This window comes from Phyllobates terribilis, unplaced genomic scaffold, assembly GCF_046119375.1.
Source record: "Phyllobates terribilis strain yellow unplaced genomic scaffold, ASM4611937v1 Scaffold_9__5_contigs__length_417890890, whole genome shotgun sequence".
Taxonomy (NCBI): domain Eukaryota; kingdom Metazoa; phylum Chordata; class Amphibia; order Anura; family Dendrobatidae; genus Phyllobates; species Phyllobates terribilis.
Window position 1 is genome coordinate 347,580,534 of NW_027362769.1, and position 16,221 is coordinate 347,596,754.

Sequence of the window (16,221 nt, forward strand, 5' to 3'; positions counted from 1 at the left end):
ATCTAGAGCGAGGGTGGGGTGATGCAGAGCAGGCAGAGATCACGCCTCAAGCAGGGGACAGCGTTTCTTGGCCAGTTGGCAGTCTGCAGCACATGGTTGATTTCATGCTGCAGTGCCTCAGAAACGACCGCCGCATCGCCCACATTCTCAACACGGCTGATTATTGGGTGTCCACCCTCCTAGATCCTCGCTACCGGGACAACTTACAAAGCCTCATAACACCATTGAACCGGGAGCGTAAAATGCAGGAGTACCAAGACGCACTGGTGCATTCCATCATGTTCTCCATTCCAACCGAGAGCAGTGCTGCTAGTGCTTTACAAAGCAGCTCAGTGCGTCGAGGCAGTGGAGGAAGCTCTGCACAAAGAGGGAGCAGAAGCAGCGCCTCAGCACAAGGCAAGACCAGTATGGCCGAAATGTGGCAAAGTTTTGTGTCCCCGCCGCCACAAATGTCTACACCATCACAGACAGCTCCAGTCAGCAGGAGGCAACGTTTCCGTCAGATGGTGACAGACTACATGTCTTGCCCTCTTAGTGTACTCCCAGACGGCTCTTCTCCCTTCAAGTTTTGGGTCTGTAAGCTGGATACATGGCCAGAGCTTAGTCAGTATGCACTGGAGGTGCTAGCTTGCCCTGCTGCTAGTGTATTATCGGAACGCGTCTTTAGTGCCGCAGGTGGTGTACTAACAGACCGTCGCATGCGACTATCCTCCGATAACGTTGACCGGCTTACTTTTCTCAAAATGAACAAGGCCTGGATCTCTCATGAATTTGCCAGTCCTCTTCCAGAATAAATAATTGGTTGGCAACAGTATCCAGGTCTCCTGTTCTGTTCATGTTTCTACCACCTGAACTGTAATCCCTGAGCTCCAACACCGCCAGTTGGCGCTCGGAAGTGCCGTCTGCACAGTCAACACTTGCTGCCGTGTTATTGGGGTTCAGTAACGTCAGCTGTTCTCCTGCTGTGCGGACGGCAATTTCTCCTGATTTGTCCACATCCACTGTACTACACATTTTAAAGTTGCTCCAATTACTCCTCTGGCTCCTCTGTTTTCATTCTTATCCCTGGGCTCCAGCACCGCCAGTTGGCGCTCGGAAGTGCTGTCTGCACAGTCAACACTTGCTACCATGTTATTGGGGTTCAGTAACGTCAGCTGTTCCCCTGCTGTGCGGACGGCAATTTCTCCTGCTCTGTCCACATTCTCACTACTACAGATTTTAAAGTTGCTCCAATTACACCTCTGGCTCCTCTGTTTTCATTCTTATCCCTGGGCTCCAGCACCGCCAGTTGGCGCTCGGAAGTGCCGTCTGCACAGTCAACACTTGCTGCGGTGTTATTGGGGTTCGGTAACGTCAGCTGTTCCCCTGCTGTGTTCACGGCAATTTCTCCTGCTCTGTCCATATTCACTGTGCTACTTATTTAAAACTTGCTCCAATTACACCTCTGGCTCCTCCGTTTTTAGTATTTACCCTGGGCTCCAACACCGCCAGTTGGCGCTCGGAAGTGCTGTCTGCACAGTCAACACTTGCTGCCGTGTTATTGGGGTTCAGTAACGTCAGCTGTTCTCCTGCTGTGCGGACGGCAATTTCTCCTGCTTTGTCCACATCCACTGTACTACACATTTTAAAGTTGCTCGAATTACACCTCTGGCTCCTCTGTTTTCATTCTTATCCCTGGGCTCCAGCACCGCCAGTTGGCGCTCGGAAGTGCCGTCTGCACAGTCAACACTTGCTACCATGTTATTGGGGTTCAGTAACGTCAGCTGTTCCCCTGCTGTGTTCACGGCAATTTCTCCTGCTCTGTCCATATTCACTGTGCTACTTATTTAAAACTTGCTCCAATTACACCTCTGGCTCCTCCGTTTTTAGTATTTACCCTGGGCTCCAATACCGCTAGTTGCTGCTCAGAAGTGCCGTCTGCACAGTCAACGCTTGCTCCAGTGTTATTGGGATTCAGTAACGTCAGCTGATCCCCAGCTGTGTGTCCGGCAAATTCTCCTGCTTTGTCCACATCCACTGTAGTACGGATTTAAAACCTCCTCCAAATACACCTCTGGCTCTTCTGTTTTTAGTATTTACCCTGGGCTCCAGCACCGCCAGCTGGTTCTCGGCAGTTCCATTGGCTCTTGTACCTTCTGCTACCCATCCGGGTTCCAGTACCGTCAGCTGGTTCTCGGCAGTGTCTTTGGCACGGGTACTCCCTCCTGCCCAGCCTGGTTCCAGCACGCCAGCTGTTTCCGGGTAGTGTCAACGTCACTTTGCCTCCAATGCGTTGTCCTGTCGTGTTGCGGTCGGGTTAGCCGACTCTATGGTGCCTGCAGTTTAGGTGACTCCTATGTGGGCTGCGGGATCTGGCAATGAAGGCTGGTTCCATAGTGCCAATAGGACAAGCACCCTCTGTAGGACTGTGGGTTTTGGTAACTGCGGCCGGCTCGCGGCCTTGAACTTTTTTTTTACATGGGTACCTTCTGCTACCCATCCGGGTTCCAGTACCGTCAGCTGGTTCTCGGCAGTGCCTTTGGATTAGGTGCCTCCTTCTCGGTATCCAAGTTCCACCAACGTCTGCTGGTCCTTGGTAGTGCTTTCTGGCACAGGTACCTCCTGCTTAGTAACCGAGTTCCAGTAACATCAGCTGGTCCTCGGTAGTTCCATTGGCTCTTGTACCTTCTGCTACCCATCCGGGTTCCAGTACCGTCAGCTGGTCCTCGGTAGTTCCATTTGCTCTTGTATCTTCTGCTACCCATCCGGGTTCCAGTACCGTCAGCTGGTCCTCGGTAGTTCCATTTGCTCTTGTATCTTCTGCTACCCATCCGGGTTCCAGTACCGTCAGCTGGTTCTCGGCAGTGCCTTTGGATTAGGTGCCTCCTTCTCGGTATCCAAGTTCCACCAACGTCTGCTGGTCCTTGGTAGTGCTTTCTGGCACAGGTACCTCCTGCTTAGTAACCGAGTTCCAGTAACATCAGCTGGTCCTCGGTAGTTCCATTGGCTCTTGTACCTTCTGCTACCCATCCGGGTTCCAGTACCGTCAGCTGGTCCTCGGTAGTTCCATTTGCTCTTGTATCTTCTGCTACCCATCCGGGTTCCAGTACCGTCAGCTGGTTCTCGGCAGTGCCTTTGGATTAGGTGCCTCCTTCTCGGTATCCAAGTTCCACCAACGTCTGCTGGTCCTTGGTAGTGCTTTCTGGCACAGGTACCTCCTGCTTAGTAACCGAGTTCCAGTAACATCAGCTGGTCCTCGGTAGTTCCATTGGCTCTTGTACCTTCTGCTACCCATCCGGGTTCCAGTACCGTCAGCTGGTCCTCGGTAGTTCCATTTGCTCTTGTATCTTCTGCTACCCATCCGGGTTCCAGTACCGTCAGCTGGTCCTCGGTAGTTCCATTTGCTCTTGTATCTTCTGCTACCCATCCGGGTTCCAGTACCGTCAGCTGGTTCTCGGCAGTGCCTTTGGATTAGGTGCCTCCTTCTCGGTATCCAAGTTCCACCAACGTCTGCTGGTCCTTGGTAGTGCTTTCTGGCACAGGTACCTCCTGCTTAGTAACCGAGTTCCAGTAACATCAGCTGGTCCTCGGTAGTTCCATTGGCTCTTGTACCTTCTGCTACCCATCCGGGTTCCAGTACCGTCAGCTGGTCCTCGGTAGTTCCATTTGCTCTTGTATCTTCTGCTACCCATCCGGGTTCCAGTACCGTCAGCTGGTTCTCGGCAGTGTCTTTGGCACGGGTACTCCCTCCTGCCCAGCCTGGTTCCAGCACGCCAGCTGTTTCCGGGTAGTGTCAACGTCACTTTGCCTCCAATGCGTTGTCCTGTCGTGTTGCGGTCGGGTTAGCCGACTCTATGGTGCCTGCAGTTTAGGTGACTCCTATGTGGGCTGCGGGATCTGGCAATGAAGGCTGGTTCCATAGTGCCAATAGGACAAGCACCCTCTGTAGGACTGTGGGTTTTGGTAACTGCGGCCGGCTCGCGGCCTTGAACTTTTTTTTTACATGGGTACCTTCTGCTACCCATCCGGGTTCCAGTACCGTCAGCTGGTTCTCGGCAGTGCCTTTGGATTAGGTGCCTCCTTCTCGGTATCCAAGTTCCACCAACGTCTGCTGGTCCTTGGTAGTGCTTTCTGGCACAGGTACCTCCTGCTTAGTAACCGAGTTCCAGTAACATCAGCTGGTCCTCGGTAGTTCCATTGGCTCTTGTACCTTCTGCTACCCATCCGGGTTCCAGTACCGTCAGCTGGTCCTCGGTAGTTCCATTTGCTCTTGTATCTTCTGCTACCCATCCGGGTTCCAGTACCGTCAGCTGGTTCTCGGCAGTGTCTTTGGCACGGGTACTCCCTCCTGCCCAGCCTGGTTCCAGCACGCCAGCTGTTTCCGGGTAGTGTCAACGTCACTTTGCCTCCAATGCGTTGTCCTGTCGTGTTGCGGTCGGGTTAGCCGACTCTATGGTGCCTGCAGTTTAGGTGACTCCTATGTGGGCTGCGGGATCTGGCAATGAAGGCTGGTTCCATAGTGCCAATAGGACAAGCACCCTCTGTAGGACTGTGGGTTTTGGTAACTGCGGCCGGCTCGCGGCCTTGAACTTTTTTTTTACATGGGTACCTTCTGCTACCCATCCGGGTTCCAGTACCGTCAGCTGGTTCTCGGCAGTGCCTTTGGATTAGGTGCCTCCTTCTCGGTATCCAAGTTCCACCAACGTCTGCTGGTCCTTGGTAGTGCTTTCTGGCACAGGTACCTCCTGCTTAGTAACCGAGTTCCAGTAACATCAGCTGGTCCTCGGTAGTTCCATTGGCTCTTGTACCTTCTGCTACCCATCCGGGTTCCAGTACCGTCAGCTGGTCCTCGGTAGTTCCATTTGCTCTTGTATCTTCTGCTACCCATCCGGGTTCCAGTACCGTCAGCTGGTTCTCGGCAGTGTCTTTGGCACGGGTACTCCCTCCTGCCCAGCCTGGTTCCAGCACGCCAGCTGTTTCCGGGTAGTGTCAACGTCACTTTGCCTCCAATGCGTTGTCCTGTCGTGTTGCGGTCGGGTTAGCCGACTCTATGGTGCCTGCAGTTTAGGTGACTCCTATGTGGGCTGCGGGATCTGGCAATGAAGGCTGGTTCCATAGTGCCAATAGGACAAGCACCCTCTGTAGGACTGTGGGTTTTGGTAACTGCGGCCGGCTCGCGGCCTTGAACTTTTTTTTTACATGGGTACCTTCTGCTACCCATCCGGGTTCCAGTACCGTCAGCTGGTTCTCGGCAGTGCCTTTGGATTAGGTGCCTCCTTCTCGGTATCCAAGTTCCACCAACGTCTGCTGGTCCTTGGTAGTGCTTTCTGGCACAGGTACCTCCTGCTTAGTAACCGAGTTCCAGTAACATCAGCTGGTCCTCGGTAGTTCCATTGGCTCTTGTACCTTCTGCTACCCATCCGGGTTCCAGTAACATCAGCTGGTCCTCGGTAGTTCCATTGGCTCTTGTACCTTCTGCTACCCATCCGGGTTCCAGTACCGTCAGCTGGTTCTCGGCAGTGCCTTTGGATTAGGTGCCTCCTTCTCGGTATCCAAGTTCCACCAACGTCTGCTGGTCCTTGGTAGTGCTTTCTGGCACAGGTACCTCCTGCTTAGTAACCGAGTTCCAGTAACATCAGCTGGTCCTCGGTAGTTCCATTGGCTCTTGTACCTTCTGCTATCCATCCGGGTTCCAGTACCGTCAGCTGGTCCTCGGTAGTTCCTCAGCTTTCTTGTACCTTCTGCTACATTTCCAAGTTCAAGCTTTTTGAAATGGTTCTTGGTAATCACTCTGGATCTCCCTGACGAGGACCCTGAAGACGAGGACCCTGAAGACCAACCCTAAGAAGACGAGGACCCCGAAGACAATGACCCTGAAGACGAGGACCCTGAAGACCACCCCGAAGAAGACGAGGACCCTGAAGACCACCCCGAAGAAGACGAGGACCCTGAAGACCACCCCGAAGAAGACGAGGACCCCGAAGACGAGGACCCAGAAGACCAACCCGAAGAAGACGAGGACCCCGAAGACGAGGACCCCCGAAGACGACGACCCTGAAGACCACCCCGAAGAAGACCAAGAAGATGACCCTGAAGAAGTTGACCAAGAAGACAAAGAAGAGAAGACAAGCACCAAGATACAGAAAAACAAGAGACAGAAAACCAAGAAGCAGAAATACAAGAAGCTGCAGAACAAAAAGCGGAAGAACATTAAGCATAAGACTAAAAATCAGAGCAAAAGATAATATCTAAATTATAAGCAGAAGATGACTAAGCAGTGTATGGGGGTGAGTCCGTTCCTCCTCGTGGTGCCCCTGGAAAAGACCTGCTGCTGCAGGCCAAACTGAACGCGGACAAATCCTGTTGTAAATCTTTTGTGACGGGCAGAACGAAAGGTGTAATGTCCAACCTTTTATAGATAACAACTACAGGAATGCCTGTCACAAATAAGAATATGATGAAGAAGAAGAATATGAAGAAGATGAAGAAGTAGAATATGAAGAATGTAAAAAAAAGAATAATACGAAGAAGGTGAAGAAGAAGAAGGTGAAGAAGAAGTGGATGAAAAAGATGCTGAGGATGATGAAGGAGAAAGTGTGGGAGAAGTAAAAAAGAAGGTGAAGAGCATGGAAGTAGTGAAACATAAATATCTGACAAAATATAAAAATACTTAACATAGTTAATATTTCCGTAACTCAGAACATAATAAAAAAATATTAATTCCTGCTATTCCATTTGACTGGGCTAAACCTCTATGCCTTTATTGTCTCCCCCACCTCCCCCAATACATTCTACATTATTCTTAGTTGTTTTCCTTCATGTAGAAATAACCTACAAGGAAAGAAAGGGTTTATTTTAATTCCGATATTTATGTCCCATTGACTTGCATTGGTTTCCGGTATCGGAATCGGCGATATCCGATACTTTTTCGGTATCGGTCCGATCCAATCCGATCCGATATTTCCCGATATCGGAAGGTATCGCTCAACACTACTGACCAGTTATTTCATTTTGACCCTGAGAAAACTGGGTCAAATTTAGCTGAAGGTGTTTTCATACATTTTGACACATAATCTTACAGAAACAAAGTATCTTACCGGAAGTGGAAATATATACAATTGCTTTGCCCACGATTTGCCCCTTTGATTCAACTACTATGCGATAATCTTCCGATCTTAGAATTGGCAACCCATTGATGTGACAAATACATTTATTAGGTATTCTGAAGTTCTCATGATATTCATTATCTAAATCCTGGCAATAATAAGTACTGAAATGAAAAAAAAACAAATAATATATTTTCTTTAAACATCTACACATTATATATTGGATTATAATTTTTGTTACTTACTTATTAAGAATGTCGATGCATTTTAGTAGGAAATCTGATTTGCAGTCAGTGCCTTCACTCACGACTTCCCAAAAACAAACCATTTTTGAATCAAGATCATTCTCACAGACCAAATTTTTAATCACATGGAGGTCTAAAGCTGTAAATTAGGAAAAAAAACATCAATATATATATATATATGTATATATATATATCCACTAGATGGTGGCCCGATTCTAACGCATCGGGTATTCTAGAATAGGTATGCGGCCGACCGGGCGCAATCAGCAGTACGTTGTTTAAATTTGGCGCCAAAATCGCTGATTGGTCGCGGCCGGCAACCGCAACTAATCAGCAAAACGGTGTTTAAATTTGGCGGCAATATCAGTGATTGATCACGGGTGGCGGCTGCGACCAATCAGCGAACTGTGTTAGTGAGGACCGGAGAGCTTGTTTAAATTTGGCGATAAAATCGACCAATGAGCAGAGCGGTGCTTAAATTTGGCGGCAAAATCGCTGATTGGTAGCGGTCGCCGGCGGCCGCGACCAATCAGCAGAGCATTGTTTAAGTTTGGCGCCAATCTCGCTGATTGGTCGCGGTCGGCCACCGCGACCAATCAGCAGAGTGGCGTTTAAATTTGCAGCCTATATCGCTGATTGGTCGCGGCCGGCCACCGCGACCAATCAGCAGAGCGGCGTTTAAATGTGCCGCCCATCTCGCTGATTGGTCGCGGCCAGCCACCGCGACCAATGAGCAGAGCAGCGTTTAAATTTGCCGGCCATCTCGCTGATTGGTCGCGGCCGGCCATCGCGACCAATTAGCAGAGCGGCGCTTAAATTTGCAGCCTATATCACTGATTGGTCGCGGCCGGCGACCGCGACCAATCAGCAGAGCGGCGTTTAAATTTGCTGCCGATATCGCTGATTGGTCGCGGTGGCCGGCCGCGATTAATCAGCAGAGCGGCGTTTAAATTTGCCGGACATCTTGCTGATTGGTCGCGGTGGCCGGCCGCGACCAATCAGCAGAGCGGCGTTTAAATTTGCCGCCCATCTCGCTGCTTGGTCGCGGCCGGCCACTGCGACCAATCAGCAGAGCGGTGTTTAAATTTGCCGCCCATCTCGCTGATTGGTCGCGGCCGGCCACCGCGACCAATCAGCACAGCGGCGTTTAAATTTGCCACCCATCTCGCTGATTGGTCGCGGTAGCCGGCCGCAACCAATCAGCAGAGCGGCGTTTAAATTTGCCGCCCATCTCGCTGATTGGTCGCGGCCGGCCAAAGCGACCAATCAGCAGAGCGGCGTTTAAATTTGCCGCCCATCTCGCTCATTGGTCGCGGCCGGCCACCGCGACCAATCAGCAGAGCGGCGTTTAAATTTGCCGCCCATCTCGCTCATTGGTCGCGGTGGCCGGCCGCGACCAATCAGCAGAGCGGCGTTTAAATTTGCCGCCCATCTCGCTGATTGGTCACGGCCGGCCACCACGACCAATCAGCACAGCGGCGTTTAAATTTGCCGCCCATCTCGCTGATTGGTCGCGGCCGGCCACCGCGACCAATCAGCGTCGTATTAGTGTGGGCCCTGGAGCGGTGCTGCTTGTGCGGCTCTGTATTAGTGAGGACCGGGGAGCGGCGCTGCCTGTGCGGCTCCTTCTGCTGCGAGAAGCCGGGAGATGAGCTGCTGCTCGCAGCAGAAGCATCCCAACCGGCGGCGCCGTTCCCCGGTCCTCCGTTCACACTTGCTGTCGGGAGATCAGCGGGCTAAGCCGCTGATCTTCCGACGTTAGCCGCATGGAGGTCAGCGGCGCCAGTAGGGGTAGTTGTGCTGCTAGCGCCGCTCATCTCCCGGCTGCATCGCCGCTGACCTCTGTCCAGCAGATGAGCCGCTAACGGCCGCCATCTTTTTTCAGAAATCCCGCGGTGCTGATTGGCCGCTGCCGGACCAATGAGCGACGCGGGATTTCCAGGACAGACAGACAGACAGACGGGATAAGACAATTATATAGTAGATGAATTAAATACATTCATTATATAGATGTAATCTCCAACCTATGACTCTCCAGTTGTTGCAAAACTGTAACTTGTAGCATTTAGGGAATATATGCAAGCACTTTGGAAAAGTATTCATACCCTGTGAACCTTTTCCACATTTTTTTCATGTTACACCCACAAACTTAAATGTATTTTATAGGGATTTTTTGTAATATACCAACACAAAGTAACAAGTATTGGTTAATTGTAAAGGAAATGATGCATTGTTTTCTAAATATTTTAAAAATATAAATTGGAAAATTGTGATTAGGGTTGTTGTCTTGCTGGAAGGTGAACCTACTCCCCAGTCTCAAGTCTTTTGCAGCCTCTCACAGGTTTTCCTCCAGGATTGTCCTGTATTTAGCTCCATCCATCTTCCCATCAACTCTGACCAACTTACCTGTCCTTACTGAAGAAAAGCCTCCCCACAGCATGATGGTGCCACCACCATGTGTGACAGTGGGGATGGTGTTTTCAGGGTGTTGTACAGGGTTAGTTTTCTGCCACACACAGCATATTGAACTTTGGTCTCATCTGACCAGAGCACCTTCTTCTACATGCTAGCTGTGTCCCCTACATTGCTTTTTTCAAACTGAAAGCGGGACTTCTTATGGCTTTCAAAAATGGTTTTCTTCTTGCTACTTCCATGAAGGTCAGATTTCTGGAGTATACGCCTAATAGTTGTCTTGTGGACAGATTCTCGCACCTGAGCTGTGGATCTCTGCAGTTCCTCCGCAGTGACTCTAATTAGTGCTCTCTTTGCTTAGGATGCAGGGCCGTACTTGACGTTCATGCTACCCTAGGCACTTTAAGTGGTTACGTCCCCTGGTAAGTTAGACTAAGGGTATGCGCACACAACGTCTTTTTTAGGTGATTTCGCTCTGTAAAGTGTTTGAAAAAATGCCAAATAAGTGCTAAAAAGACTGAACATATGCCATACAGTATAAAAACAACTTGCTGTGCATATGTTCAGTCTTTTAAGTTTCTTCCCTTTTTTAGTTTCCAGAGAGGACAAGCTGTTAAAAGAATGAATGGTCTATACTAAGTTTATTGAATCCAATTTACCGTATTTTTTGGACTATAAGACGCACCCCCCTACCCCCCCCCCCACAAATTTGGGGGGAAAACAGGGGTGGGCATAATAGACCGGGCGGTGGCAGCAGCAGGAGTCGGGCGATACTGCGAGCCCTGGGCTCGGAGGATGGCGTGTTTGGAGGTTCGACGCTGCGGGGCTATGCTGCAAGTCCCAGGCTGATGCTCGATTCTGCGGGATGATGCTGCGAGTCCAATCCCAGGATGGTAGAAGGGGGTGTTCAGTGGTGCTCGACTGTGCAGTGGCTCTGCCGACATTTTCTGAAAGCCCCTGCACTTACATAGTTTCAATGCGGCGGTTCTCCAGGAAAATGGCTGCTGCAGGCGGCGCATGTGCAGATTGAGATCTCGGCACTGAGATCTCGTCTCCAGAGATCTTGGCTCCCAAGATCTCAATCTGTGCATGTACCACATCCAGTGGCCATTTTCCCGGAGACCGCTGCATTGAAACCATGTAAGTGCGGGGGCTCCGGGCTTTCACAAAATGTCAGCAGAGCCCCCGCACTGCCTAGCACCCCCTTCTACCAGCCTGCCCTTCTACCAGCCTGGGATGGGACTCGCAGCATCACTCCGTAGCGTCGCACCTCCTGTGACCTCGCTCCAACACCACCGCCGACCCCCACCTGCCGGTAAGCTGAATTCAGACTGTAAGATGGGACCTCATTTGACACATTACATTTTTTTCCCTATTTTCCTCCTAAACATTTGGGGTGCATCTTATGGTTCGGTGCGTCTTATGGTCCGGAAAATACGGTAAATAATAAAAAGTGGCCAAAAGATGATGGAAAAAATTAAAGAAAAGAAGAAGAAAAGTCATTTCAGGACAAAAGTCACATGGGTATCCTGAAGAGTCTGAATAATTTGTTGGCTTTGCAGATGTCTAAAGACATCATGTGTACATACCCCTTTACATAATAGTTAAGGCAACCGTACACATTAAGTTAAAGGGGTGTTCCGAAACGCAAATTAATTGTCATCCTAAATGCCTATCTACAGTGGGTACAGAAAGTATTCAGACCCCTTTACAAGTACACTCTGCACCCCATCTTGACTGAAAAAGAAACAGAAATGTAGAAATTTTTGCAAATTTATTAAAAAAGAAAAACTGAAATATGACATGGTCATAAGTATTCATGCCCTTTGCTCAGTATTGAGTAGAAGCCCCCTTTTGAGCTAGTACAGCCATGAGTCTTCTTGGGAATGATGCAACAAGTTTTTCACACCTGGATTTGGGGATCCTCTGCTATTCTTCATTGCAGATCCTCTCCAGTTTCGTCAGGTTGGATGGTGAACGTTGGTGGACAGCCATTTTCAGGTCTCTCCAGAGATGCTCAATTGGGTTTAGGTCAGGGCTCTGGCTGGGCCAGTCAAGAATGGTCACAGAGTTGTACTGAAGCCACTCCTTTGTTATTTTGGCTGTGTGCTTAGGGTCATTGTCTTGTTGGAAGGTGAACCTTTGGCCAAGTCTGAGGTCCAGAGCACTCTGGAAGAGGTTTTCATCCAGGATATCTCTGTACTTGGCCGCATTCATGTTTACTTCAATTGCAACCAGTCATCCTGTCCCTGCAGCTGAAAAACACCCCCATAGCATGATGCTGCCACCACCATGTTTCACTGTTGGGATTGTATTGGGCAGGTGATGAGCAGTGCCTGGTTTTCTCCACACATACCGCTTAGAATTATCACCAAAAAGTTCTATCTTCGCCTCATCAGACCAGAGAATCTTATTTCTCATAGTCTGGAAGTCCTTCATGTGTTTTTGAGCAAACTCTGCGGGCTTTCATATGTCTTGCACTGAGGAGAGGCTTCCGTTAGGCCACTCTGCCATAAAGGCCCGACTGGTAGAGGGCTGCAGTGATAGTTGACTTTGTGGAACTTTCTCCCATCTCCTTACTGCATCTCTGGAGCTCAGCCACAGTGATCTTGGGGTTCTTCTTTACCTCTCTCCCCAAGGCTCTTCTCCCACGATTGCTCAGTTTGGCCAGGTCTAGGAAGACTTCTGGTGGTCCCAAACTTCTTCCATTTAAGGATTATGGAGGCCACTGTGCTCTTAGAAACCTTGAGTAATGCAGAAATTCTTTTGTAACCTTGTCCAGATCTGTGCCTTGCCACAATTCTGTCTCTGAGCTCCTTGGGCAGTTCCTTTGAGCTCATGATTCTCATTTGGTCTGACATGCACTGTGAGCTGTGAGGTCTTATATAGACAGGTGTTTGCCTTTCCAAATCAAGTCCTATCAGTTTAATTAAACACAGCTGGTCTCCAATGAAGGAGCAGAACCATTTCAAGTAGGATCACAAGGAAATGGACAGCATGTGACTTAAATATTAGTGTCTGAGCAAAGGATCTGAATACTTATGACCATGTGATATTTCAGTTTTTCTTTTTTAATACATTTGCAAAAATTTCTACATTTCTGTTTTTTTTTTCAGTCAAGATGGGGTGCAGAGTGTACTTTAATGAGAAAAAAAATGAACTTTTTAGAATTTACCAAATGGCTGCAATGAAACAAAGAGTGAAAAATTTAAAGGAGTCTGAATACTTTACGTACCCACTGTATGCCATAATCTAATATATTTTCTAATATACTTTCATTAAAAATTCCATATCCTTCCTTAACTACACTATGTAACTTTTATATTTTTTTTCTTTTTATTACTTCCATTTTGATGATTCTTCGTTTGAGGATCCAAGTGCATGATCCCTGCTGCAGCCTCTATCTCCTCTCTGAAAAGAAGTGTCATCAGTGACACTTGTTTCAGGGGCTGGGCTAATCCCTGTGCAATGTGCATTGTGCAGTGTGCACAATGACAGTGCGCTTTGTTGCCAGCTCATTAATTCTGATCTGAGCCGGCCAGAGAGCACACTGTCATTGTGCACATTGCACAGTGACACAGCAGGGACTAGGCCAGCCCCTGAAACAAAGGTCCAGACCACTCCTTAAAATTGGCCAAGCCAGCCGAAATCAGCGGGTTCTGTGTATGAATACTTTTGACTAATGATTGTCAGGGGAGATACAGATAACTGATAAGCCACCACCAGAGATGTCTGACAGAACTTTCTCACAGAGAACATAGTACCGCGCAGCATCTGAATATGGGAGAACCTGGCGAGATTGGACAGCTGTCTAAAATGTATGGGGCTTTAGTCAAACACTTGATTGGCTGATATATATCGCATCTTTTATATGACTATCTTCAGTCCGACACACTGACCCTATAATGATCAAGTATCTAGTCTAATAAATTAAAGATTACTACGTCTACAAGACTACATCACCAGAATCACCGTCAGTTCATGACAACATCACCAAAACCCCATCAGTACATGAATACATCACCAGAACCACAAACAGTTCATTACTACATCACCGGAACCACCATCAGTACGTGATTACATCACCAGAACCACCGTCACAACAAGAATACAGTACCAGAGCCATCATCAGTATATGAATACAGCACCTGAACTACCATCAGTACAGGATTCCAGCACCACCATCAGTACAAGAATACAGAACCACCATAAGTGCATGATTACAACATCAGAGCCACCATCTGTACACGAATACATCACCTGAAGCACCATCAGTACATGAATACATCACCAGAACCAACATCAGTGCACAAATACAGTACCAAGTATAGTCCAGCAATCAACTACAATATCAGGACAGTCCCCCTTATATACAATTGTATTGCATGAACCTGAAACTCCCAGTATCTCCTTAACAATGGTCCTGATGTCAGGATGACTTTTCCCATCCACAGCTCGCCTCTGCAGACTTCCCTCTTCTCCGGTCTTCTGCAGCACATCCCCACACGGTGCCCTTAAAAATTACAGTGTCATTATAATGCTCCTGAACAAAAATATCTGCGCATGCTCTGGCCAAAATAAGTCCTACACTGTGCCACGGAATAGATAATTGCCCATCACTGTGCTCCCTGCACAAAAAAATGATCACCACATTGGCTCTCTTATATTACATAGTGTCCACACTGCCGTCTTCTATGAAATATTCCCACCATACAGCCCCCCCTTTTATACTATAACCACCACCATAATGTATGCCTTGGTGAACTACAACCGCCACTGTCCTCCCTTATGAGTTATAACCACAATATCTTCATCCTTAATTAACTATGCCCTGCACATTTTTCCCCCCATGCTGAGCCCCCCACTATGCCTTCACTCAATATTGACCTCCTCTTTACACTGTCCCCACCCACTCCATACAGAACCTCCTCTCCATACTAACCTTCCATATTGCCCCTTCTTCATAGACAGCCCCCCATACTGCCCCTTCTTCATAGACAGCCCCCCCATGCTGCCCCTTCTCTATTCACAGACTTCCCATACTGCCCCATCTCCATAGATAGCCTCTCCATACTGCGCCATCATCATACAGAGCCCCCTTAGTACTGCCCCTTCTCCACACAGAGTCCCCCTGTACTGCCACATCACCACACCGTGTCCACCCCATCTCCACACAGGCACAAACAATGCCCCATATCCATGTAGAGCGCCCCTTTGCTGGCCCTTCTCCATACAGAGTCCCCCTATACTGCCCCATCTCCAGGAGAGCCCTTTATTAATGTCTCATCTCCACACAAAGACCATAAAACTGCCCCATCTCTATATAGAGTGCACCTATACTGCCTCATATCCATATTGAACCCCCTAGACTGTACCATCTCCATACAGAGCCCTGTAGACTGCCTCATCTCCATCCAGACCCCCTATACTGTCCCAGCTCCATCCAGAGACTGCCATCCAGAGCCCCCCTATACTGCCCCATATCCATCCAGAGCCCCACTAGACTGGCCCATTTCCATCCACAGACCCCCTAAACTGCTCTATCTATATACAGAGACCCCCTACACCTCCCCATTTCCATTCAAAGACCCCCTATACTGCCCCATTTTCATACAAAGCCCCCTAGACTGCCCCATTTCCATAAAGAGCCCTCCTAAATGCTCCAGCTCCCTCAAGGGACCAACTATACTGCCCCATCTCCATCCAAAGACTGCCATACAGAGCCCCCCTATACTGCCCCATCTCCATCCAGAGCCCTCCTATACTGCTCCATCTCCATACAGAGCCCCCGTATACTGCCCTATAGTCATCCAGAGACTCCTATACTGCCCCATCTACATAGGAACCCCCTTATGCTGCCCCATCTCCATAGGGACCCCCTTATACAGCCTCATCTACATAGGGACCCTCTTATGCTACCCCATCTCCATAGGGACCCTTTTATACTGCCCCATTTCCATAGAGACCCCCTCATACTGCCCCATCTCCATAGGCACCCTCTTATACTGCCCCATCTCCATAGGGGCCCCTTTATTCTGCCCATTCTCCATAGTGACCCTCTTATACTGCCCATTCTCCATAGTGACCCTATTATACTGCAGCATTTCCATAGGGACCCTCTTATACTGCCCCATCTCCATAGGGTGCCTCTTATACTGCCCTATCTTCATAGGTACTCCCATATACTGCCCATCTCCATAGGAACCCCTTTTACTGCCCCATCTCCAGAGTCCATCTACACAGCCCCCCATTACAGCCTCATATTCATAAAGAGCATCCCAACCCTAGCTATAATCTCCAAATTTCATAATTAGGTCACTACACCCATGCTGTCCCCTCTTGGGCAGGGCGCTGATCCCAGGATTGCTGATTCTTGCCTATTCATTTGTATTCCCACCTTTGAAGACATGAATATGAGTGAATGTCAGGAACTTGTGACATTGCGCCCTCCCCTCCTCCCTTGGCGAAGATGCCGATCT

At 49.0% G+C, this 16,221-nt stretch overlaps 1 protein-coding gene across 4 annotated transcripts in view; it reads right to left on the minus strand.

Moving 5' to 3' along the window:
• The window catches only part of IL4R (interleukin 4 receptor), a 53,547-nt gene that overhangs the window by 22,272 nt on the left and 15,054 nt on the right, over positions 1-16,221 (minus strand). For 2 of the 4 annotated variants that reach the window (XM_073648108.1, XM_073648109.1), the window contains 2 exons: positions 7,331-7,469; positions 7,077-7,249 (listed from right to left, as the gene is read on the minus strand). In XM_073648108.1, coding sequence (XP_073504209.1) covers positions 7,077-7,249; positions 7,331-7,469 — 312 coding nt within the window. The remainder of the gene's footprint in view (positions 1-7,076; positions 7,250-7,330; positions 7,470-16,221) is intronic. The other 2 variants (XM_073648111.1, XM_073648110.1) reach the window with 1 other exon arrangement.